A 25,848-nucleotide genomic window follows, 5' to 3' on the forward strand; every position below is an offset into this window, starting at 1 on the left:
CATGATATATATGGATATAGTGATTGGAAAACATCTAACTCTGATCTCTTTTAATAATACATCTAACCAACCTTTTGTATATATCTCATCTACGTGTAAATACATGTCTTGTGAAAAAAATTGTATGTCTATTTATCTATCTGTAGGTATATAGTATGTTTTTAATATGGGTTCGTATTCTCACTCAACAAGATTGTGAATTTGTGTTATGAAATTATGTCACATTGATACAATTACATAATCAATGTGTTGAAATAATGATGTATTGGAATAATTATGTTCAATTGATACAATTTTGTTTGGAGTAATTATAGACTTGTTGTGTTGGAATTATATTATACAAAATAACATTCAAAACTAGTTTGCATTCTATTTTGAGTAATATTAGTTGTAATATAATAATTGTTTTATTTTTTTGTAGGATTTGAAGCAGCAAGTGAACCTTCATCACTTTGTGACATAATAAGATTATTAGATGCAATAAATACACATGAAGAAAATTATCAGAGTCCTTCATATGACATATGATTTTTTATGGCACTATTATGTTCTAAAACTTGTTTAGTTTGAGAACAAGTTAAGATAATGGATACAAAATTTGTTGGTCATTTTTATGTTTTCATGTTTTGTGAATAGTTTGCGATATTTCATGTTTTTGGGAATAGTTTGCGATATATATAATTTTGGGGCCTTATTTTTTTCTAGAATGTATAAATATAAACTTATTATATATTTTTTAATTTATTTTTAGTGCTGGTGTTAAATTCTTACAAAATAGTTAAATATTTTTTAGCATATTTCGAATAAAATCTTTTTGAAATAAATTTGAAAATTATGGCGGTTTATACAATGCTATTTTGACTAATATCATAAGTAAATTAGGACGGTTTAAAATGACGTAATTTGAAGATATGTGTTCATTATGTGAAACTTATGGCGTTTGGAACCATCAATATTTTCAAACAAAGACCGCCACTTTAATTCGAGTTTAATACGGCGTTTTGCACGACGTTTAAATGTAAACCGCCAATATTTTCCTTGCGGCAGCAAAATATACGACGTTTTCAAAACCGTCGTAATTGTTCATTCTGGCGGTTGGAACCGCCGTAATGATCTAGAATTAACCGCCACACTTTACACGTTTTTTTGTAGTGTGTTGTCTGAAAAAGGTATTCCAAAACCTTTTTGGCCTGAAGCAGTAAAGTGGGCAGTTTATGTTCTCAATCGATGTCCCACAGTAGCCTTAAAAGATACAAACCCAGAAGAAGTTTGGAGTGGAGCAAAACCATCAGTTGAACACCTCAGGGTCTTTGGGTGTGTATGCCACATACATGTACCAGATGCAAAAAGAACGAAGTTGGAAAGCAAAAGTATAAGTGGCACTCTGTTGGGAATTAGCGATGAATCAAAAGGATACAAAGTATATGATCCCGTGTCAAAGAAGATAGTAATCAGCAGGGATGTTGTGTTTGAAGAGAAGAAAAAATGGGATTGGGATAAGAGCTATAAGCAGCAGATACTTGATGAGCTTGAATGGGGAGAAAGTGAAGATAAAATAACTGTAGAAGAGGAAATTGATGGGGACTTGGAGGCTGCACATCCAAATTTTGATGATAATGCTGCTATTTTTGAAGATGAAATTGAGACAAGTGATGCAACAACACATCCGTCAATTTTCAGCACTTCCTCACACTCCGATACAGAAGTACGAAACAGGAGGCCACCTATCTGGATGAATGATTATGTGAGCGGAGAAGGTTTTTCAGATAATGAAATTAATTTTGCTGTAGGTACAAATTCAGACCCTGATAATTTTGAAGAAGCTATGAAAAGTGAACATTGGAAGAAAGCTATGGAGGTTGAAATCAAGAGCATAGAAAAGAACAATACATGGTTCCTCACTGATTCACCAAAAGGCGCGCAAAGCAGATTGGAGTAAAGTGGGTTTTCAAAACGAAACTGAATGAGCTCGGTGAAGTGGAGAAATTTAAAGCCCGATTGGTCGCCAAAGGGTATATGCAGCGATATGGAATTGATTATGCTGAAGTCTTCGCACCGGTGGCTCGAATGGACACTGTCAGAATTATTCTTGCACTAGCTGCTCAGAAGGCATGGAAGGTATATCAACTTGACATCAAATCTGCATTTTTACATGGCGAGTTAATGGAGGATGTCTATGTAGAGCAACCCCTTGGTTTTGTGAAGAAAGATGAACCTCACAACGTTTACAAGCTTAGAAAAGCTCTCTATGGACTCAAACAAGCTCCTCGAGCTTGGTTTAGTCGCATCGAATCATATTTCTTAAGGGAGGGATTTGAGAAGTGCTCCAGCGAGCAAACTCTGTTTGTTAAAACTAGCATTCAAGGTAAACTTTTGATTGTAAGTTTATAAGTTGATGATTTAAATATATTCTGGGAATGATGAATCAATGATGATGGAATTTAAGAGGTCAATGATGAAGGAATTCGATATGTCGGATTTAGGAAAGATGAGGTATTTCCTTGGTATTGAGGTGCAACAATTGGAAAATGGAATCTTCATTAGCCAAAAGAAGTATGCATGGGATGTACTTAAAAGATTTCAAATGGAAGAATGCAATGCTGTTTTAAATCCTATAGTTCCTGGTTTCAAAATTTCGAAAGATGAGAATAGAGTTATGGTTGAGAGCACTTTCTACAAACAACTAGTTGGGAGCTTGATTTACTTAACATCAACTCGTCCAGATTTGATGTATGCAGTGAGCTTAATTAGTAGGTACATGTCTCAACCTACAGAACTTCATCTTAATGCTGCAAAAAGGGTGCTAAGGTACGTGAAGGGAACTACCAGCTTTGGCATTTTATATCAGAAAGGAGCAAGTAGCATGTTGACTGCCTACAGCGACAGTGATTACGCAGGATGTTTGGAGGATAGAAAGAGCACTTCAGGATATGCTTTCATGATCAGTTCAGGAGCAGTAGCTTGGTCTTCTAGAAAGCAACCAATTGTGACACTGTCAATGACGGAGGCTGAATACGTAGCAGCGGCGGCATGTGCTTGTCAAGCGATGTGGATGAAGATGGTTCTTAAAAGGCTTGGTTGTGATAATAATGAGTGCACAACCATTTTTTTGTGATAATAGTTCAACAATGAAATTATCCAAAAATCCGGTTCTGCACAAAAGGAGTAAGCATATTGCAGTTCGATTCCATTTACTAAGAGATTTATGCAAGGAAGGAGCAATCTGTTTAGTTCATTGTGGCTCACATGATCAAGTTGTTGATATCCTAACAAAGCCTCTCAAGCTGGAACAATTTCAGAAGCTTAGAGATTTACTTGGAGTATGTGAAGTAAACTAAGTAATCTACTTAGTTTAAGGGAGAATTTGTTAACGTTAATGTCCTAGTTTGTAGGAGTTATTTTCTAGTTTGTAGGAGTTATTTTCTGAATTGTTAATAAGTTGCCTAGTCTTTAGGAAGTCCTATTTTTTAGGATAGTACAGATTCTGTTATGTAAGGGTTTTAAATAGCCAACTTCTCAAATGAAATAAATAAGCTTTTCAGTTTATCAGTTTGAAATAAGGGGTATGATTTGTTATAATTTTAAAAGAATGAAGGAAATAAGTGAGTTTGTTAGGGGTGGTGTTGGTGAAAAGGGTGGTTGAAAAAACTTTAAATGTTGAGTGTGCAGAGTGTAATAGTGGGGGTTGATGAAAACTTGAGTGGTGGTGGAAGGTGAGTAGGTGAGTAATGGGTTGAGTTCCCCTTGTATGGATAATGGGGAATGGTCAAGGGTATATGTAGCAGTGGGAGAGAGGTGTTAAATGAAAATATTTTCCAAGTTATGAGGGCTCAAGAGTGAGGAAGATATACTTGCAGAAATTTTGTTACATGAAGAGGATGTTGTCATGGTAGAAAATTGTTAAGTCATGAGAAATGTGAGTGCTAAAGATTTAACATTCATATGCTCGTCAATATTGTTATCCAACTGACCCAGATGTAAAACCATGTTTGGATTGTTGGTTTTCGTGGATGTTTTAAGATTATGGTTGTGGGTCAAAACGAGCTCATTAAGATGTTAATATGTTGCTTGAATGAAATCATCAAGGTGTTTTAGTAGGGTTTGTGCATTTATGAGGGTATTGAAAAAGGATATGAAAACATCGATGTTGGATTCTACTATTACCAAGAGATTAGGGTTTAACCTGGAAAATCAAAGAGAGAGAGAGAAAAAAAGAAATAAAACAACATTCAATTTTTTTTGCATATTCTTTAATAAAACATAACACACTTTAAGTACTTGTTATTCTTAATTAATCTAAAACATTCCGTACAAGTCCACGTGAAGACATTCAAATAAAAAAAACATAAAAGCTCTAAAATAAATGGACTTTATAGAACATAATTTTATTGTGAAAAAGATATTTTTAATAATTTTTTCATAAACATGCAATACTACAAATGATATATTTCATAACAAAACTTTCACCTCGCCCAACTAAAAATTGGGGTAAAAGGTCAAGACGCATCATATTTTATTTTATTTTTTAATAAATACCATATATTCCTTTGATTTCTAAATAAAACTGAGGGAAAACATATTTCAAAGACATGCTTCGAATCCCATCATCAGTAGTTTATGTTTTATTTCTTTAAAAGTGTTGTCTTTTTATTTTATTTTATTTTATTTTTAAATTAGTGATTTCTTCCGTCGATTAGATTTAATAACCGAAGGATTAGATTATCATATTTTATTATAAAAAGACTCGTTAATCTGATTTTACCCTAAACCTAACTTATATATAGTCGTTCCAAAATTTTACGCATCATTCTTTGGGATCAATGACAAGACAGAAAAAATCTTCAATGTTCTTCAATATTGAACAAAATATTTTTTCTGCCCTTACAATCCATATCACATAATGATGTTGATGTTATTGTATTTTTGTAATAATCTTCCTATGTTGTCAATCAAAGAAAATATTGAAAAATTTATTGTTTTCCTCAGTTGACAACATTGAGAAATTTATTCTTAAACACAATTATCTATTTCTCTTTTATGTGAAAGTATTTTCCATGAAAACATTTGATCAAGATAATGAAATCTCCATGGGAATGATGGTAAGTACATAAAAAATTATCTTATTTGAAAGAGATAACTTATCAGAATTTTGAAAAAGGTAGGTTGTTCTCCAAAAATCCATTGTCAAACTTTTGATTTGTTTAAACAATTTATTTTAATATTTTGTGTAAACAATGTAAATAAATAAATAAAAAGTTTGTTCCCCTCGAATTTTAATAGAGATCGAGAGGTATGTGACGCTTGTGTTGAAACATATTTTATTTCTTTTTTATTTAAAAGAAACATATTTTACTTCGGTTTTGAATAATAACCGAGGTAAAATATAATGGTGTTTATTCAGTTTCTTCGTCTTCCTTAAACAAATCTTTGTTGTCCATTTAATGACTATCAAGTCTCAAGACACTATCATTAGTGATCCTCGTGAAACCCAAAATCTTCATTATAAAAACATTATGAATATTAAAAATTGTTAACGAAATGTTTGTCTTGAAAACTTCGAAATTTAAAAAAGGCAAGGATGAGTTCTCATTATTTTGTTGGGAAAATTTCTCAAGGATGAATTGCAAGAGTAAAAAATTATTTAGGTTCTCTGTGTTCTTAAATAATCATATAATTGAATATTTATTTTATTTATCTAACTTTTTTGTTTTATATTAGACATTGAATCTTCCTTAAAATCAATGAAACGATGATCGCCAACATTTGTTTTTCTCTAAGATATTCAACATTTGTTCTTCACCGATAACGACGACGATAACAAATAAATTTTTTACTTTAATATTTTGTATAAACAATATAATATTATGTGTAAACAAATTAATTTATTCATATTATAGAAAAATAATGTAATGAGTGTTGAATATATATATATATATATATATATATATATATATATATATATATATATATATATATATATATATATATATATATATATATATATATATATATATATATATATATATATATATATATATATATATATAGGCCCATTTTTAAAATTAGAACAGGGCCTCTGAATTGATTGGCCGGCCCTATACATATTATTTATATATATATATATATATATATATATATATATATATATATATATATATATATATATATATATATATATATATATATATATATATATATATATATATAATTTTAATGATTAAAAATGAAAAACAAAAGATAAAATTATATATTAACCAAATGAAGTACCAAAAAATTCAAAGGTATTGTTTAAACTACTAACACCATTTCTTACAACTTAAATTATCTAACTACATAAAAAGAGCCTTCCTACGAACACTTTTTGAAGCAAAATCGTCAACTAAGTCTTCATATTTTATTGTCTCCAAAATATCATTTTCAATAGCTATTAATGCCAATCCATTAAGTCTTTCTTGTGACATGGTAGACCGCAAGTAAGTCTTTAACAACTTCAATTTTGAAAAACTTCTTTATGCAGAAGCAACTGTCACAATAATAGTCAATAAGATTCTATATGCAATAACTGTATTAGGAAAACAATCCAAGCCTTTTAAAAATAATAATATATCAGTAGGTCTTATGCTTTCTTCAAGCAACATTTCTCTTAGTAACTTCAACTCTGCAAAAAATTCATTCTCATCAATATCAGATTGCTCATTATGTTTCAATGTCTGCTCAAAGTTAGTACTACAAGACTTCAAAGTTGCATCATCTAATGATTGTAACTTGTGAGAAGTAAACAAGAAACCAAAAATACTTTCATACTCTTGGTATTGCTCAAACCTCTTATTAAGAGAAACAACAGTTTGATCAACAAGGTAAAGAAAATAATAAACCCTGAATGATTCTACTTTTGATAGCTCGACTGATGGGATATTCAAATTCTCATCAAATTGCCTTTTTCTTTTAATTATACGCCTTTGAGGAAATATTGGGGAAATATTCAATTCCACCGCAATTTTCTTAGCGTTAATCAATACCTTATAAAAACCTATTTCTCTATATCCCTCAAAATACGAAATCAACCCCTTAATTTTTTGCATAGCAACATCAATAAGCATATCCTTTTCCTGTAAAAGCTTGCTAACAGAATTAATTGCAGATAATATTTCAAACCAAATAATTATAGCCATCAAAAACTCAAAATCACCAAGCTCATTTGTTGTTAAGGATTTAGCTTTATTTTGTATTTTAGGATCAAGATCATTTTCTGACACTTCAAGCAAAGCTTCTGTAAATTCTAACATTTGAGTTCTTATAACTTTGACACTTTCTACACGACTCTCCCAACGAGTGGATGACAATGATTTTGGAGTCAACACTTTTACATTATCTTTCAAAATTTGCCATCTCTTAGTAGAATTGGCAAAAATTGTATAAATGCGCTGAACAACTCCAAAAAAAATCCTAGCTTTAATACAAGAGTTAGCCATATCACACAATGCCAAATTAAGACTATGACAACCACAAGGAGTATAAAAGGCTCTCGGATTTATGTCTAAAATATCTCTTTTGCACACCTTGGTGTTTTCCTTTCATATTGGACCCATTATCATAACCTTGCCCTCTCACGTCAAATAGGTCGAGACCGAGTTCTTTCAATTCATTTTGTAAAACATCAAAAAACCCCTGACCACATGTATCATTCACATTCAAAAATCCTAAAAATGATTCCTCAATACTAACAGAAGCTGAAGAAACATCCACATATCTTATTATCAAAGACATCTGCTCTTGGTGACTAACATCAGGAGTACAATCAAGTATCACTGAAAAATACTTTGCCTGTTTGATTTTTCTAATGATTTCAATTTTAATCGCAGAACCAAGCAATGAAATCAACTCATTCTGTATGTTACGCCCAAGATAATGAATATGAACTTTTTGAGTTGTAACACGGCTAACATGTTCTTGGATGATTGGGTCAAATTCAACTAACATTTCAATCAAACCCAAAAAGTTTCCATTGCTATCTTCGTACAATTTCTCCTTAGAACCACGAAAGACTAAATTATGTTTAGCAAGAAATTTCACTATTGAAATAACTCTTTTTAAAACATTTTTCCAGTGATCCTTTTCTTTCTCAATTAATCTTTGAGTTGTTTTATCAATAGTTTGAAATTTTTGCAGCCTTTTGCGATACTCATACCAGTAGTAATATTTTTAACATGTTCCATGCCTAACTCGTGCTCTTTAATTCTTTCACCAACATGTACCCAATCACTATAACCCCCATTTGCTAATTGTCCCCTAACAATCCCATTTTTAAAAACTTTACAACAAAAACAAAATACTCTATCAAGCTCTTTCGAATAAACAAGCCAATCTCTATCACACACCTCTCCATTTGCTAAAGCTCTAGTATACAAATTAGTCGTAAAACATCTATTCAAACTATCTCTAGGACCCTTCACAACAGAATTATCTCTTTTAGGACATTTCACAACTAATAAATCAATCAGTTTAGGTTGAAGACGATCCCAATTTCTTGGATCAAATATATCATAATCAACATTATCATCATCATCATCGGCATCATCATCATTATTAACTTCATCAACAATTGGCACACTATCAAGATTATTATTTTCAATGGGCACACTATTAAGATTATCATTTTCAATGGGCACGCTATCAAGATTATCATTTTCAATGGGCACACTATCAAGATTATCATTTTCAATGGGCACACTATCAAGATTATCATTTTCAATAGGCACACTATCAAGATTATCATTTTCAATAGGCAAACTATCAATATTATCAACATAACGACTTTCATTTGAAACTTATGGTTCTTTGATTAAAAATTTATCAAGAGCTCCTACTTGAGATTGAATTAACTCTTCAATTTTTTTTCTTTTTCTTACGTTTATCATTTCCACATTCAAATTTTCTATTCTTAGGAGGCATCTTAGGAGGCATAATAAGAAAAACCTGAAATTTCTCACAATGTCTTTTGTGTCCGTCGATAATCTACTAATTATCTTGTTGTGAAATTGTGTTCCTACATCAATAACAAAAAAAAATCAATTACATTAAATAAAAGAAATTATAAATTAATCATCAAAAAATATTAATAATTAAATCATGGAAAAAAGACTTTAATTAATATTTAATTATATTTTATTATGTTGTGTTCTTCTCTAATATAGTACCATAAAAAATAATAATTATAAATTAAAAGCAAATTATAAATTAATAGTAAGAAAATAAATTACATTTAATTAAATAAATTATAAATTAATCATAAAAAATATCAATACTAATACATACTAATTTTGCTTTGAAAGATTCCAAATTACAATTTGGTCTTATGAGAAAAAGTAAGTATAAAAATCGTCACCAACACCAACACCAACACCAACAGTATTCTTGTTTTGAATTTTGATACTACTGAGTAGTATATACATTATACTAGTATCCCATTTCACCCTAAAATTTTATTTATTTATATATTATAATTTTATAAAGAACACAAGTTACCCTCATTTCCACCCTAAAATCTAAAATCAATATTGATACAGGAACTAAAATAGGATTTCACCCTAAAATTTAAAATAAATCCAAAATTACTATTTTTTCTACCTTCAAAATCAAATAATCACAATAAAAATAAATGAAAAGTAACTAATTGAATAAACTAATCTGATACAAGAGAGGATTGAAAAGGAAAAATAAGTTTTTTTTTTGATACAAGAGAGGATTGAAAAGGAAAAATGAGTTTTTTTTCCTGATTTCAAACAGCTCTAACAGAGAAAGAGAGAAGAGAATAACGTTTGAGAGGAGAGAGAAGTGAGAACGTGTGTGAGAAAGGAGAAAAAAACGTTTGATTTCCAAATATCCTATTTTTCAGCATTTAATATTTTATTATTATATGTGATACAAAAATATTTTTATTTATTAATTTTTTTATATTCACTAATAATAGTTAATTTGAGGAGGCCCTACAAAAAGTAAGACCCTGTGCTACTGCACAGCTTCCACAGGAAAAGAATATATATATATATATATATATATATATATATATATATATATATATATATATATATATATATATATATATATATATATATATATATATATATATATATATATATATATATATATATATGCCGATTCCATTGAGAACACTTAAATATTATGAGAAACGTGAACAATTAATCTTCACAACTAAATATGGATTTATTAAAATTAACAGATTAGATTGTAATCTATTTTTTAGTCTTCTCTAATTGTAATTTATATAATCACCAGCAAAACTCAATTTACTTTACATTTTAATAAATATATTTGATACATTTTTAAAATAATAATAAAAAATTAAAAGTAATTCACCAAATAATATTTTTAATTTATAATATAATAAATACATGTATACTATCATTATATTTAAATTTTAAAATATTTATATATTAATCAAAATAAACCATATACTCATATATTGATTTAAACCATTAATAAAATTAAATTATGCCTATATTTTGATATAAAAATATTTAATATAACTATATATTAATCAAAGTTCTTTATATCTATAGTTTTTGTAAAAAAAAAACAATTCATACAATTATACATTAATTATAAACATTACTATATAATTATACTAACCAAAACCTTTAATAAAATTGAAATATACATATTTAGACTTGGTGTAAAAAAATTAAAATAATCATATATCAATCAATAAAATTTATATCTATATTTTTTAATAAAAAAACCTTATAATTATACATTAATCCTAAACATTAGTATAAAATTCTATTAATCAAAACTGTTATTAAAATGAAATATGTTATATGGTAAAAAAACAATTAATTTAATTATATATGACTCAAAAGTGTTTATATTTTTAGTTTTTGTATCCAAAAAAGAATTCATATAATTATACATTAATTATAAGCATAGTAAACCGTTATTAAAATTAAAATATGCAAATATAATTTTAGTATAAAAATAATCAATATAAACGTATATGAATCAAAAGTGTTTATATTTGTATTTTTTGTATTAAAAAAATAATTCATATGATTATACATTAATTATAAGCACTATTATATTATTATATTAATCAAAACCGCTATTAAAATTAAAATATGCTTATATAATTTTGGTATAAAAATAATTAATATAATAATGAATCAAAAGTGTTTATATTTATAGTTTTTGTATCCAAGAAAATAATTCAAATATAATTATAAATATTAGTATATTATTATATTTTATTGACTTTTTAAAATATTATAATAACAGAATGAAAATAAAGATATAAATGATATTTTTTCCCTAATAATTAGTACATTATATTTTAATATTTTAATTTTTATAATGGTTTTTTCAATATAAACTTATATTCGTTTAAATGTCGCTCTTAATTATTTTCGCATTGTATTTTGGTTTAAAGTTTCAGTTATTTGTAATTTCATATGTTTAATGTTGTATTTCATCATGGAGGAAAATTTGTAAAGTTGAATGATGGTGATACGATATACATGGGTGTTGTTTCGACCATAGTGTCTGAGCAACTCATTGATAAATGGTCAATGGTTAACATCCATAAGTTGGTAAATGAGTGGGGTTACATAGAAGGGACGCACATAATATGGACCAAAATTCTTTACATAGATGATTTTTTTTCCAAATTAGGAATAATGATGATGCTTACGATTTCGCTGCATACGCTTGTGCGACGGGAGTAAATCGGAAAATGTTTGTGGAGCATGATGTCACTGATATAGAAGTCACAGTAAAGAGTCCTAGATGTGTGAATAAGATGGTAGAGTTAGATAGATGTGATGATGAGAGAGTTGAAGGGTTTAATGATAGTGGGGATGAAAGAACCACTGCTATTGCAGATGGATTTGATGGAATTGATGTTTCTCTACCCTTTAAGGGTAAATGTTGAGAATACTATGAAGATCAACGTTGACAAATCAAACCCATCAATTCAACCAAGGTTTGGATCTTTTTACTTTTGTTTTGATGGTTGTAAAAAAGGATTCATATTGATGGATGCCATTTGAAGACAAAATATGGTGGTCAACTTTTAATTGTTGTGGGTAGGGCCCCAAATGACTTCCCATTGACCTTTGGTGTCGTGGAAACTGAAACAAAAGATAGCTAGAGGTGGTTTCTACAGTTGTTAATGGAAGATGTTGGACAAGACAATAAATATGTCTTCATTTCATATCAGCAAAAGATGTGTTATTTTCATACTTCTCATTATGTTTTCAATTATCTACTCCTAGCTGTATTTAAAGGTGTGTGATTTTCATATTTGTTACAGGGTTTGGTAGCAGTATTTTAAGAAATGTTTGAAAGAATAGAGCATAGGTTGTGTCTAAGAAACTTGTATGCAAATTTAGAGAAAAAGTTTGGAGGTGGATCATTAATAAGAGATCTTATGATGGGAGTTGTCAAGGCAACTTACAATCAAGGATGGATGCAAAAAATGAATGAACTGAAGAAAGTAGATCTCAAGGCTTGGAGATGGCTAATGGGAGTACCTCCAAAATGTTGGTGTAAGCATGCATTTAGTTTTTGCTCTAAATGTGATGTACTGATGAACAATATTGCTGAGTCTTTTAATGCGACAATTTTAGTAGCTAGGGATAAACCTATACTAACCATGTGTGAGTGGATTAGAAAGTACTTTGTTATGGTTTTGCTGTGAGTCCCATAAATGGATAGAAAATGTGGCCTGAAGTTCAAAGTGAAGAGCTTATACCTCCTCTGTATAAAAAAGGTCCTGGTAGACCAAGAAAACTAAGAATTAAGGAGTGTGGTGAGGATAGTGCTAGAAGAAGATTGTCTGATGTATCTTATAGGTGTACAAAATGTGATAAGTTTGGACATAATATTCAGTCATGCAAGAGAAAAAAATAAGATTCAAATGCCTTAAAAGAAAGGCATGTTGTTTGTTTTTCAATCATGTTGTTTGGTTTCTCTGTCAAAAAATGAATATGATATTGTCTGTCATTTGGATTGTTATGAAAAAAGGTCAAGGTTGATGCAGGTAATGTAAACCAAAGTGGCAGCAAAGCAGGAATAGAAACTGAAACTTACATCAACACAACACATCCAGCTATGCAAACAAAAACTGACATCAACACAACAAATCCATCTATGCAAACAGAAACTGACATCAATATAACCAGTGCCAACAAGAAAGGCAATTCTAAAGTCAAACAAGAGACTAACATCAACACAACCAATGCCAACAAGAAAGTCAAATCTAAAGTCAAACTAGAAGGCAAATGAGAAAGAGGTCAAGTGAGAGAATTAATCTGAAAGGGTTTCAAAAATCAATCATAGGGTCTAGTTCAAACCCTAACCAACCAATGTATTTGATAGAAGATGAAGGAGGTATTCTGACACAAGAAGGTAATGGATCTTAAAATGCAAAGAAGATAACAAAGAAATCTCTAAAGAAGAAATCAAAGAAGTTGTTTTATGTAATAACTTTTGTAATATGATAATGTCCTTTTGTAATCACTTATGTCCTTATGTAATGACTTATGTCCTTTTGTAATGCCTTGTACCATTTTGTAATGGCTCATGCATAATTTTTGTGCCATTTTGTAATGACTAATGCACAATTTTTATGCCATTATATACTCATCTTATGAACTATTAATCTCATTACTTTTTACCACAATTATTGAATGACGACTAAATGAAACATTTCATTAATACAAAGGCTTTTTACACTGTTTGCATAATCTTCAAAATAAAATAATGCATTTTCTACATAAACTTCAAAATACATCGAGCTACAACAAATTACAACAAGATGAAAATTACATAAACTTGTACAACATTGCAAACATAAACCACGAGATCACAAGTCTCATCTTCAAATTGAAATATTTCTTCTTCTGAACATCAATCTTCATCTTTACTTTTTCTAACTTCTTTGTTGTGATTTCTAACTTCACATTTGCTATCTCACAGTTTTTGCAACTTAATGGAATATTAGTATTCACATTCATACGGTGTCCAATTTCATCACCCCACACAAACATGTCATAGTTATTCTCATTCTACAAACACAAACAACATTTACACACAAATATCACAGACTGAATTTTATGATGTGCAACATTATTAACTTTCTTACCCTTGTGTTACGACATTTCCAGAATTTCCTATTACGGTTTTGAACAGTATTTGCGACCCACATCTTCATTGCACGATCACATCCACACCTGGGTAAAGATGAAAATCCAACGGTAGGTGTGTTGCTGCTTCCAACTGTGTTGCCTCCAACCAATTAGCTTTTAAGCAAATCCGTACCAGGGAGAAGAAGAAGAAGAAGAACATATACGCGAATAGAAGAAGATAACGAAAAAGCGCAATGTATTTGTGAGCCCTAGATTTCACGGGGGGTAAATAAAAAACTGATGCAACATGTGAAAATAAATACACAGTCAACAAATTGTCCAATGCCATGCATGACATCCGAGCGAAAATGTGACTCCTGATCTTTATTGAGGGAATCTGGATTTGATTAGGAGGAAATCACACGCAAAAAAAATCTTATAGGAGATAAAATCAAAATTCACTACATTGACATGAGGTGACATATATTTAACTCTTATTTTTTAAAACAAAATAACAAATTTGAATGATTTATCGATCATTAAAGTAGAAGTAATCAATAAGACAAGATCAAACGAAATAGATAAAAATTAATGAATTGATGTGAATTTAGAAAAAAGAAATAAAAAAGAATCAATAAAAATTAACTATTTTATTGTCTATCAATTAAATTCATTTGGTTTTTAACTATTTATTAAACAATAAAAAATCGTAAAAAGTGACTTATGGCATCGCTGACTAGTTTGTGTACCTTTTAGTCATATTTTGACTATATCAAAAAGATAATGTCAAACTTAGGTACCATGCCTACATGTGAACACATATTGGTCTGCAATTTATTAGTATGGTGTTATTCTAATCCATAAAGTTTAAGACACAAGTTGAATAAAGATCTAGCATAGTTCGTAAATAAGACTCATTGAATCTCGCATGCATATGCATGTGATTAGGTTATATATTTGACCGATTTTAATTGTTTGTGGAAAAAAAACATTTCTTTCTTTGAGAATTCCTTGATGAAAAAAAATATGTATACCTACCCTGAGGGACAACAAATAATGGGATGATAACAATAAAAAAAAATGAAAATAAAAAGATCCGTAATTGTCGATAAAGGAAAAAATAATAATTGAACTTAGGTACTTGCATGCATGTAATAAATAGGCACTGTTTCTGCCGTTTTTAACTGAAAATATAGTATATAAAAAATCTTTTATAAAGATAATGTTTTTTAATTTGTTAGAGGAAACGTAAAAAAAAAAGTTTTTGTTAGTCCAAAGTACACTGAAAATCAAAGTGGCATGTCACTAAAACCATTGGAAACTGTTGAAGAAGACGCAATCTTTGGAGAAAACTTTTACCAATAATTAAAGTAAAACCATGTTTTCAATACAATAATAAATCGAAAACAGAACATGATCCAAACACACGAGATATTGACAGTTAACTAAGTGACCAAACACAGGATGACCTTAAAGATAATATATACCATCACGAATCTTTTATACACCAAATACGTATATTATATATAGTATTCATTATATGTTATATATGTTATTTATTATATTTATACGATAAATCGTATTTTTTAAAATTAAAAAATATATATTTTTTATGAATAATGTTCTTTAATAGTATCCATGAACAATTATTTTAAAATAATGAAATAAAGTTAATTATTAAAGTATAAATTTTTTATTAATAAACTGAAGAAGTTAATTAATAAACGACATATATTAATAATATTTTTTATAATATATCAATAATAATTTTTAATAATAAATCAAAGTTAATTAATAAAAAGTAAAAAGTTAATTAATGAAATTATGAAGTTGATTAATAAACGTTCAGATATTAAAAGTAATTTTTAATAATAAATAAAATTGGTTAATAAAATATAAAATATTAGTTAATAAAATTCTGAGATTGATTAATCACATAATTTTCTATCAATATTATTTAATTTATAATAAATAAAAACAAAATAAAAAATAAAAAAATATTTTTTATATTTTTTGAAAATAAAAAATATTATTATAATATTTTACTATTCACCATATTGACGAACAATTAAATATAATATAGGTGTAACAAATTAATGTAAAAGTATCATTTTTTAACATTTTATTTATCAACCGAATAGCTCACTGTAGAATAATAAGAATAATTATCTTGATTTTAAAAAATTATAATAGACAAACAAAATTAGTCATAAAGATGGAAAGTCGTATGACAAAAGTCTATGATCTAAAATACTTAAATTTGGCATGACTCATTTAATTATTTATAAAGTCTATTTATGTAAATAAATTAGATTTAAATTTTCTAAAAAGACTTCTTAAGCTTTATAGGCCATATATATAATAAGATTTAAATTTATGTTTTCTAAAAAGAATATATAAAAAGATTTTGTAAAAAGAAAGGATAGACAAGAAGCAATCATAGATGAGGAGTATAGAAAAATTCTTGTGAAAAAGAAAAGATGGATAAGAAGCAATTATAAATGATGTGTTATATGTTGTTTCAATGGAAAGTAACTGACGGGCAAGAACTATATCGTGAGATTAGAAAATAAGGAGTTGAAGATGTTCAATGCAAGTTATTAACTTATCTTGAAGATACCTCTATTAATAAACAAAACATTTAAAGTTATAATCAACATAATTGGCCATCAATCTCTTTTATCAACCACAAGTTAAGACCAAATCTGCTTTTGGCACCAGAGATATGGCCATTTAAATTCCAGGAGTCTTAGCTTTATGCCCATAAACAAAATGGTGTATGTATTTTCTCAAATCAAAGTGTCAAAAAATATGTGGAGAGTGTGTTATAGTTAAGTAGAAAAGTAATTCAATGAAGCATGACTTGTTTATGAAGTCAAAACATAAGTTGGAGAATATTCACTTTGATTGTGGATCATTCGGAATAAAGTCAACGTGAGATAACTTTCATTTGCTAACCTTCATAGATGAATTTATCAAATATATGTAAACTTATTTGATGGAGAAGAAAAGTGAAATGTTTCCAAATTTCAAGAGATTCAAGTTGCTAGTTGAAAAACAATATGAATGTGACATCAAAAAGTTTAGAACTAATGGAGATGCTGAATATAAGTCAATTGAATTTTCACAATTTTGTGAAAAAGATGGAATTAAGTCTACTGAGATAATAACTCCTTATACACCTCAACATAATGGAATTACTCAAATAAAGAACAAAATCATATTGAATATGGTAAGAAACATAATCAAGGCAAGGCAATTTACAAACCATTCATGGGGGAGGAAACCTCAGCTGCAGTTCACATCATCAATAGATGTCTGATGGATGCTATTCCGCAAGTATACTAAATCAATTGTGATTTTAAAAGATATCGAACCCATATGGATCTTTAATCAAACTTATAGTTGTCTATTGATACTATGTAAATCTAAGACTATAATTCTTGAATTTGAAGGAAGCTAAAAGAAAAATTGAAATTAAAATTAATTGATTTAGGGAATATTAGATAAACGAGACCAAAATGTAATTTTCAGTGTATCTCTGGGACTCAGATAAATTTAGATATTTTTTACTAAGTTTGAAAATAATTTTGGAAGAAAATATAAATTTAAATACACTATTCATTCTCGCGTAGCCAGTGTCATGATTCAAAATCGTAAAAGTCGTGTTGCTGCTCCACAAATTACAATTTCGAAACAAGTTTTGCAAATAAATAAGTCTTAATTAATAAACAAGTCTAGCTGTTTTTAGGAATCAAAAATATAAATTTTAGGATCGGATACAGGTCTCACACCGTCGCGCTATTGACCGATAATTTTGTGCTTTCACTGTCGCGCAAAACTTTTTAACCTTTTTAAAATAAAATTCAGAACCAAAAAAGAGAATTAATATTAATAATTAGCGCCTGATAATTTTACTGAGTCTCATCGAAATGAAGGTCCTCATGTTCCGGACATATTAAGAACAAACAACATATTATTTACTAAATTATAAATTAAACTATAAAACATAAGAATATCTCCACTTTTATATATATATATATATATATATATATATATATATATATATATATATATATATATATATATATATAATATATATGGAGTCTTTATCTCGTATAGAAAAACTTCGAGTAAAAATTTCAGAAAAATAATGCCGGCAAGCTTGAAAAACGAACAACTCGAATATAATCAACAATTCTCCAAATTCCTAGCCTAAGGTGCACTTATCACTCGATGTGAGCAATAAGCAACTTTGCGAAAGTAGTTTTCTGCTTAAATTCTAAACTCGGGAACTTGGATGCAAAGTTGAACAAATGTAGTCCTATTTATAGAGTCCAAAAGTGATAAAACTACTTCAAATTCGTGCAACAACTGATGGAGAATTCGACTCACAGTGAGAGAAAATCAGAAAATGGAAGACTGGGCGCTATTTGCTGACGCTGACGGTCGTTAGCTGGACGACAGTCCGTCCATCAGGCAGGGCGAGGAGGCTGACGATCGCCAGGCCTCTGACGGTTGAACCGTCAGGCTCTCAAAGCTTGACTTTTCTGACTTGTTGATCGGCAGTCCGTGACAGTGGTATTTTTATCGATTTTTCTTCTTGATATTGTCGTTTTGCACTGATTTCCCGCACGAAGAGTCTCGAGGCTTAAATACCTGAAATACACAAAGAATATCAGCATAATACTACGAAAATAGATGAAAATTACACTAATAATGCATGTGAATCAAGTCAAAATACACTATGTGTTTACGCGTTATCAAACTCGCCTACACTTGAACCATTGCTTGTCCTCAAACAAATTAGCTAGCATATAATAAATGATGTGTAGCGGCATGATCATAAAGACATCAGGAACAACAAAGCATTGAAACTACTCATATGTGACTGATGAGAATGAGCTTGGCTATAATCGACTCAATAGGTACTAATGCAACATTAAGGGTATTGCGACAACACAAACCACTCCCATGGACACAAGTCTCCCTCCTATGCAAACTAGTTTCAATCATACCATTGAATAAAAGTCTAATTCCCATATTCGTCTTAATCCTCTTTCATTCATGACAGTCACATTAAGGCCCTTTATCTCTCATATAACATGGTAGGCAGTCTGTTAGTGATTATGGTCAAAACCTTTTTTTCTTCGATTTTAACAAAAAAAATTCTTTTACAAATGTGTGTTTTTCTTTCTTTTAAAGGATTCAACCATATTTATTTGGATTAAATGAACAGGTGAGAGTCACCTAACTTAGTAAAATGCGCTTTTCCTTTTTATTCTGTTTTTTTCTTCTGCACAAAAGACCATTCACTTATTATTCATCGATTGTCCTACTTAGTGACTACAAATGGTGCCTGATTGGATAGAAAAACTACTTTTAGGATATTTTCAACAAATAGAAACTTAAGACTAAAATTCAATGGGGACTTAAACTAATATGCATAATTGGGAGTCATGAGGTGTTAGGGCAATACCGATTTTGTCGGATTTTCTCGAGTCTCCTCGTCCTAGCCTTTCCTCTATTCACCATCTATATACTTTCGAATAAAAGTGAGCTTTCTAAGTATTTTAATTTTTTTTTGGTATGGCTCAAGAAATCAGGAAACTCAATAATAAGCGGAAAACCACCCATAAATGACTCGACAACACATGCAATGACTCAACTAACGATTAAGATAACAATTAAACTAAAATCTTAACAACATGAAATAAATAACAAAAATATAAATCTAACTAGAAAGCAATAAATGAAATCTAGTAAAGGTCCTCCCTCACACTTAAACCAAACATTGTCCTCAATGTTTCGATATAAGGTGAAGAAGGAAAGAGAAAACATGTGTGTAATGCTTAGTAATGACCACAACCTCAGCCACTAAATCCACCCCTACCATGCTAAGGGTGTGGCATACGTACATCCTGCATGCACTCATGCAAATCGTCCATCCCAACCCACACTCCCGCCATCTGCTCGATCAAGTCCTCCATGTTATGCTTGGTGCACTCAACGAAATCGAACTATTGTGTCCGTATCTGCTGGATGGCGGACATCATCTCGATTTGCTACCTCTGCAATTCATTCCGTTGCGTCTGCATATCCCTAAGTAGTCGGTCATGTTTGACATCTACATCGTGACAGTCATACAGCTGGCAGATGATGTCATCTAGTGAGGTTCAGATGCCCACTTAGTCATACTCCTCGCGAGACTGATTTCCGGAGGAGGTACCTACAAAATGATCAAAAGAAAAACATATGGTGTATGCAGGTGATACAAGAATATGGGGTGAGTGAGGTGGTGGTGGTGGTAGAAGTTCATTCCCTATTAATTCCATATCAATATTGCACCACGCTCAAGAGGAAGCTGGTTAGCACCTCATCCTCGTTGTCTTCTATATCAAAGATCCATTTGTGATTATCGCGCACATCAATTCGCCTAGGTTCAGGCAACACAATGTTAGCAATCTCACAATGAGCGATCATTAGGGTATATCTACCGGGGCTTTTGGCCCTAATAATATATTGTGAATGACATGCAGCAACGTCAAGGGTAGAAGAACCTAAAAAATTTCTATAAGGCTGGAGCTCATGATCTAAGCCCAAGGTAACAGCAAGGGAGATTATCAAACCTCCAACAACAATGGATCCCGAGGAGGATCTAGATACAGTCCTCAGGTGAGCGAGCAGAAATGTCGCCGCATTGACCTGACTAGGCCTAAAAGCATAATGAATGAAAAATAGTTCTCTTTTATTGACATTTCCACTATCCCCTTGATCGAAAATAGTATCACATAGAATCTTTTGAAAATAGAAGACCGCGAGGTTATGGATATGTGAACTTTTCTTTCCATCCATATCGGAAATAATCTCATTAGTTATGTGATGCCATAAGTCACATAAATCTCTTTGGAAGAGATCATCTTGGTCATCACAAGGGATCTCGGGACCGTGCGCACACTGTAATAGTTATGTTACTTCGGCTAAAGTCAAAGAGTATTCGCGATTAAACATGGAAAATGTGATTGTGGAAATAAAGTGTCTAGTGCGCGGTACCGGTGAGTATTCATATGAACTCAAGAGTTCAAGTGTTAACCTCTCATAAGTGTTGTGCCTAAGAGATGTGAAATTACGAAGACCGACTCTATTTGTCATATGGTATACGTTGTCATATAATCCTAAGGTTGCAAGATACGAGTCATCGACATACCTTGTCGGGAGCATGGCCCGTCGAAAAAGTTTGGCGTTGCGTCGCTGCTGAGCGCCATCATCATTGGTTCTTAACTGGATGTCGAAATAATTAATCTTGAACCTGTCTTGATGCTGCATTTTATGTTAAAAATGAGAAATATCCAAATTCGTATTTATGGAGGAAGGTGAACAATTTGGATTTCGTTTGGTGGAAGTGAAAGAGGGTGGAATGGGGGTTCCATAACAGTTTAAGGTTTGTGATTTGAGTGAGAAATGAGGAAGTTATGGGAGTTTTTGTGGGAGATCTAAAGGGGGTTTTATGGAAGGAAGTGGTGGAAGGAAGAAGATGATGTTTGAAAAATTAGTAATGGTTATGTTTTAGATGATAAATGGTAATTATGTTTGTGAATTAATGAGTGGGAAATCCGAAATTGGGGTATTAATGGGTATTATAATGGCACAAAATGGTCAAAATTATTGAAAACACGCTTATTGGTTTTTGTTGCCGCTGACGGACGTCAGCCTACTGATGGTATAACCGTCAGGCATGCTGAAGAGGCTAACGATCCTCAGCAGCACAACGGTTTAACCGTCAGGCTTCTGGAGTTCGTTTTTTCAAAAGATGTAGTCATATGGATTCTAGATTAACACCATTAGCTTTCAATATGTCTGTGTATTGCATAAACACTAACAGATGAATGTTCGGGTCCTCTTTGGGATTACATGAGAATTGGTTCCGTTACACGATTTGCAATATAACGCGTTTTAACTCGAAACCGTTCTCCTCGATGGCGGGGGGTATAATACTCGAGTGTGACTATTCTTGAGATGGAGCAGCATATTCCTTGAAGGGACGGGTTTGGTTTGCAGCCATATCTAAGTTTGGGATATTATACTCTAAGCGGAGTTTTCTAATTCAGAGTTTGAGGATAGAATGCTCGATTTCGTTAGTGGGATGTGCTAGCTCGTCCTCTGGGGAACGAGTGTTTGGCATACAATCAACTAACTAGTAGGGAAATATACCTAAATTTTACGTTAGTCTATACGGTGCAACAACGAAGTTACGATATTGATTAAATTGGTCTTTGACAACGATACTAAAAACTTGATGGGTGTTATTCCGCAAATGCACATAATCAATCATATTTTTAAAAGATATGGAACCCACAGGGACCAATAATCAAACTTATCATTGTCTATTGATACTATGTAAATCTAAGGCTATAATTCTTGGATTTGAAGGAATCCAAAAGAAAAACTGAAATTAAAACTAATTGATTTAGGAAATATTAGATAAAAGGAGATCAGAATGTAATTTCCAGTGTACCTCTGGGACTAAGATAAATTTAGGCGTTTTTTACTAAATTTAAAAATAATTTTTGGAGAAAATATAAATTTAAATACACTACTCACTCTCGCGCAATCCGTGTCATGTTTCGAAATCGTAAAAGTCATGTTGTCGCTCCACAAATTACAATTTTGAAACAAGTTTTGAAAATAAATAAGTCCTAGTTAATTACTAAAGTGATTTCTCTACTTTTAGGAATTAAAAATATAAAATTTAGGATCAGATACGGATCTCACACCGTCGTGCTATTAACCGGTATCTGAGTGCTTTCGCTGTCGTACAAAGCTTTTTAACCTTTTTAAAATAAATTTCATAATCGAAAAGGAGGATTAATATTAGTAATTAGAGCCTATTAATTTTACCGAGTCCCATTAGAGCGAAGATCCTCACATTCCGAACTCTAGAAAATTTGTCAAGCATATTAGGAACAAACAACGTATTGTTTACTAAATTATAAATTAAATTAATTAACATAATATATATATATATATATATATATATATATATATATATATATATATATATATATATATATATATATATATATATATATATATATATATATTATATACGTGAACAGTAACTTAAAAACTAATAAAATAAAAACCTACTCCAATGAAGTCTTTATCTGTTACAGAAAAACTTCTAGTAAAAATTCTAGAAAAATAATGTAAGCAAGCTTGAACAACGAACGACTCGAATATAATCAGCAATTCTCCAAATTCTTAGCCTAATGTGCACTTATCACTCGATGTGAGTAATAAGCACTTTTACAAAAGTAATTTTCTGCTTAAATTCTAAACTCGGGGAACTTGGATGCAAAGTTGAACAAATGAATTCATATTTATAGAGTCCAAAAAATGGTAAAAGTGCTTCAAATTCGTGCAACAAATGATGGATAATTCTACTCAATGTGGGAGAAAAATCACCAAATTGGAAGACTAGGCGCTACCCGCTGACGCTGACGTCGTCAACTGGATGACAGTTCGTGCGTTAGACAGGGCAAGGAGGCTGATGGTCGTGAGGCCTCCGAAGGTTGGACCGCCAGGCTCTCAAAGCTTGACTTTTCTGACTTGTTGATCGACAATCTGTGACAACAACATTTTTATCCATTTTTCTTCCTGATATCACCGTTTTGCACTGATTTCCCACATGAAGAGTCATGGGGCTTAAATTCCTGAAATACACAAAGAATACCGGCATAATACTCCGAAAATAGATGAAAATCACACTAATAATGTATGTGAATCAATTAAAAATACATTATGTGTTTACGCGTTATCAATGTCAAACAAAGAAGTTGAGCAACAAGACACTTTAAGAATCATGGAATGACTTGAAACCAAGTGTTGGACACTTCGGGATATTTGGATCACTCTACTACAATAACATACTTGAGTAACTTAGAAGGAAATTAGATGATAGAAGTCAAGCTATGATTTTATTGGGAAATCACTCAATAGGCGCATACAAACTATTTTCACCAACTGAAAATAAGGTGATGATAAGTAGGCATGTGAAATTTAATGGGAGAAAATAATGGAACTAGTTGAAAGTTTCAAATAATTCAATGCAAAATTGTGAAAATCCAAATCACTTCAACACAACCTTACAAGATGATCAAGTAAATATAGTGGTACAAACTCAGAAGGTGAGAAGACCAACAAGGGTTGAGAAATTAGTCAAGTTAACTGACTTGAAAGATTTCCTAACCAAGCCATAGGTGAAAATGGAAGAAGAAATGATAGTTGAATATGATCCAACAGGCCTCAATCAAACTCAAAAGGATGAACACTAACAAGAAGCCGTGAAGGAAAAACTAAAGGTAATTGAGAAGAATCAGACCTAGGAACTGGTCAAACATTTAGGAAATAAAGCTATATATGTAAAATGGGTTTACAAGTTGAAGCTCAAGCCAAATGGTGAAATTTACAAGTGCAAAGTATGGCTACTTGCAAAGGGATTCCTTCAAAGGCATGTAATTTACTTCAATAAGGTTTAGGCACTAATTTATATGCTTGGAACAATAAGAGTTGGTGTTTCAATTTTAGCATACGAAGAGTGGAAGATGTATCAGCTAGTAGTGAACTCACCTTTTCTCAATGGACCACTAGTGTAGGAGGTATATGTCAAGCAATCATTTGGTTTTGAGATCAAAGGGAAAGAAGATAATGTGTGCACGTTGAGAAAGTAATTGTATGCATTCAAGCACACACCTAGAACATGGAACTAGAGAATTAGAAACTTTCTAATAAGGCCAGGATTCAACAAATGCTCATCACATCATGAAGTGTATGTGAAAGGCTCAAGTGAACATGATCAAATTATTATATGCATATATATATGGATGATTTGTTGATCATAGAATCAAATGAAACTGAAGTAACAAAGTTCATGACCAACATGAAGAATGAATTTGAGATGTCAAACCTATGTAACTTAGCCTATTTTCTAGGTATGGAGTTTTCTCGAACCAGAAGAAATATGAAAAAGTTATCTTGAAGAAGTTCAAGATAAGCAATTGCAATCTTGCACCCATGGAAACAAGAATCAAATTGAAGAAGACTCAAATGATGAACTAACATATGAAACCTTGTACACACAGATAATTAGTTTACTAAGGTGCCTATGAAACATTAGACTTGATATTTTCCATAGTTTATGTTTGTTAAGTAGATACATGGAGGAACCAAGATCATGCCTTTTAGTTGTAGTTAAAAGAATCCTCATATACACCAAAGGCATTGTGGACCATGGAATACTCATGCCAAATATGAAGAACTTGAGAAGGGAGGCAAATAAATAAGGCTATTCTAATTCATATTAGGGAAGAGATCAAGGTGACAAAAGAGTACATGAGGTTACTTGTTCATGATTGGATAAACACCAATTTTAAGGAGTTCAAATAAGCAAGGAATAACGACCTTATCATCATGTGAAGTGGAATATGTTGCAGACACTTATGCATTCTGTCAAATCTCGTGGATTGAAATGCTATTGGAAGAGTTAAATGTTAGTGAAGTTGTGAACATCAAATTATTAGTTGACAACAAATAAGCAATTGATATATCAAATCATCCTATGATCCATAGTAGGAGCAATAATATAGAAAAAATATATTATTTTTTAAGAGATCAAGTGGGCAAAGAGAAGTTGAAGATTAAATTGCAA

The 25,848-nt window shown here is 30.8% G+C and overlaps 2 protein-coding genes across 2 annotated transcripts; one reads left to right on the forward strand and one right to left on the reverse strand.

Moving 5' to 3' along the window:
• The first annotated feature begins 2,470 nt into the window (after positions 1-2,470).
• Positions 2,471-3,115, forward strand: LOC127096493 (secreted RxLR effector protein 161-like). Its single transcript, XM_051035053.1, has one exon. The coding sequence runs from the start codon at positions 2,471-2,473 to the stop codon at positions 3,113-3,115; it is 645 nt and encodes a 214-aa protein (XP_050891010.1).
• Positions 3,116-6,509: 3,394 nt separating this feature from the next.
• LOC127096494 (uncharacterized) lies at positions 6,510-9,452 on the reverse strand. Its single transcript, XM_051035054.1, has 5 exons — positions 9,386-9,452; positions 8,977-9,046; positions 8,189-8,670; positions 7,560-8,045; positions 6,510-7,450 (listed from the first exon to the last, which is right to left on the reverse strand). The coding sequence occupies exons 1-5, from the start codon at positions 9,450-9,452 to the stop codon at positions 6,510-6,512; spliced, it is 2,046 nt and encodes a 681-aa protein (XP_050891011.1).
• Positions 9,453-25,848: the final 16,396 nt, after the last annotated feature.

Source organism: Lathyrus oleraceus, chromosome 6 (genome assembly GCF_024323335.1).
Source record: "Lathyrus oleraceus cultivar Zhongwan6 chromosome 6, CAAS_Psat_ZW6_1.0, whole genome shotgun sequence".
Taxonomy (NCBI): Eukaryota; Viridiplantae; Streptophyta; class Magnoliopsida; order Fabales; family Fabaceae; genus Lathyrus; species Lathyrus oleraceus.

Excerpts from the sequence above, each read along its gene's own strand:
- LOC127096494 (XM_051035054.1), bottom strand. The coding sequence starts at position 9,452 with ATGTATATACTACTCAGTAGTATCAAAATTCAAAACAAGAATACTGTT. Across the intron at positions 8,671-8,976 it reads GACATTGTGAGAAATTTCAG|CGTGCCCATTGAAAATGATA; the intron begins GTTTTTCTTATT and ends TAATCTTGATAG. Across the intron at positions 7,451-7,559 it reads TATGAAAGGAAAACACCAAG|CTAGGATTTTTTTTGGAGTT; the intron begins GTGTGCAAAAGA and ends CTTGTATTAAAG.
- LOC127096493 (XM_051035053.1), top strand. The coding sequence starts at position 2,471 with ATGTCGGATTTAGGAAAGATGAGGTATTTCCTTGGTATTGAGGTGCAA.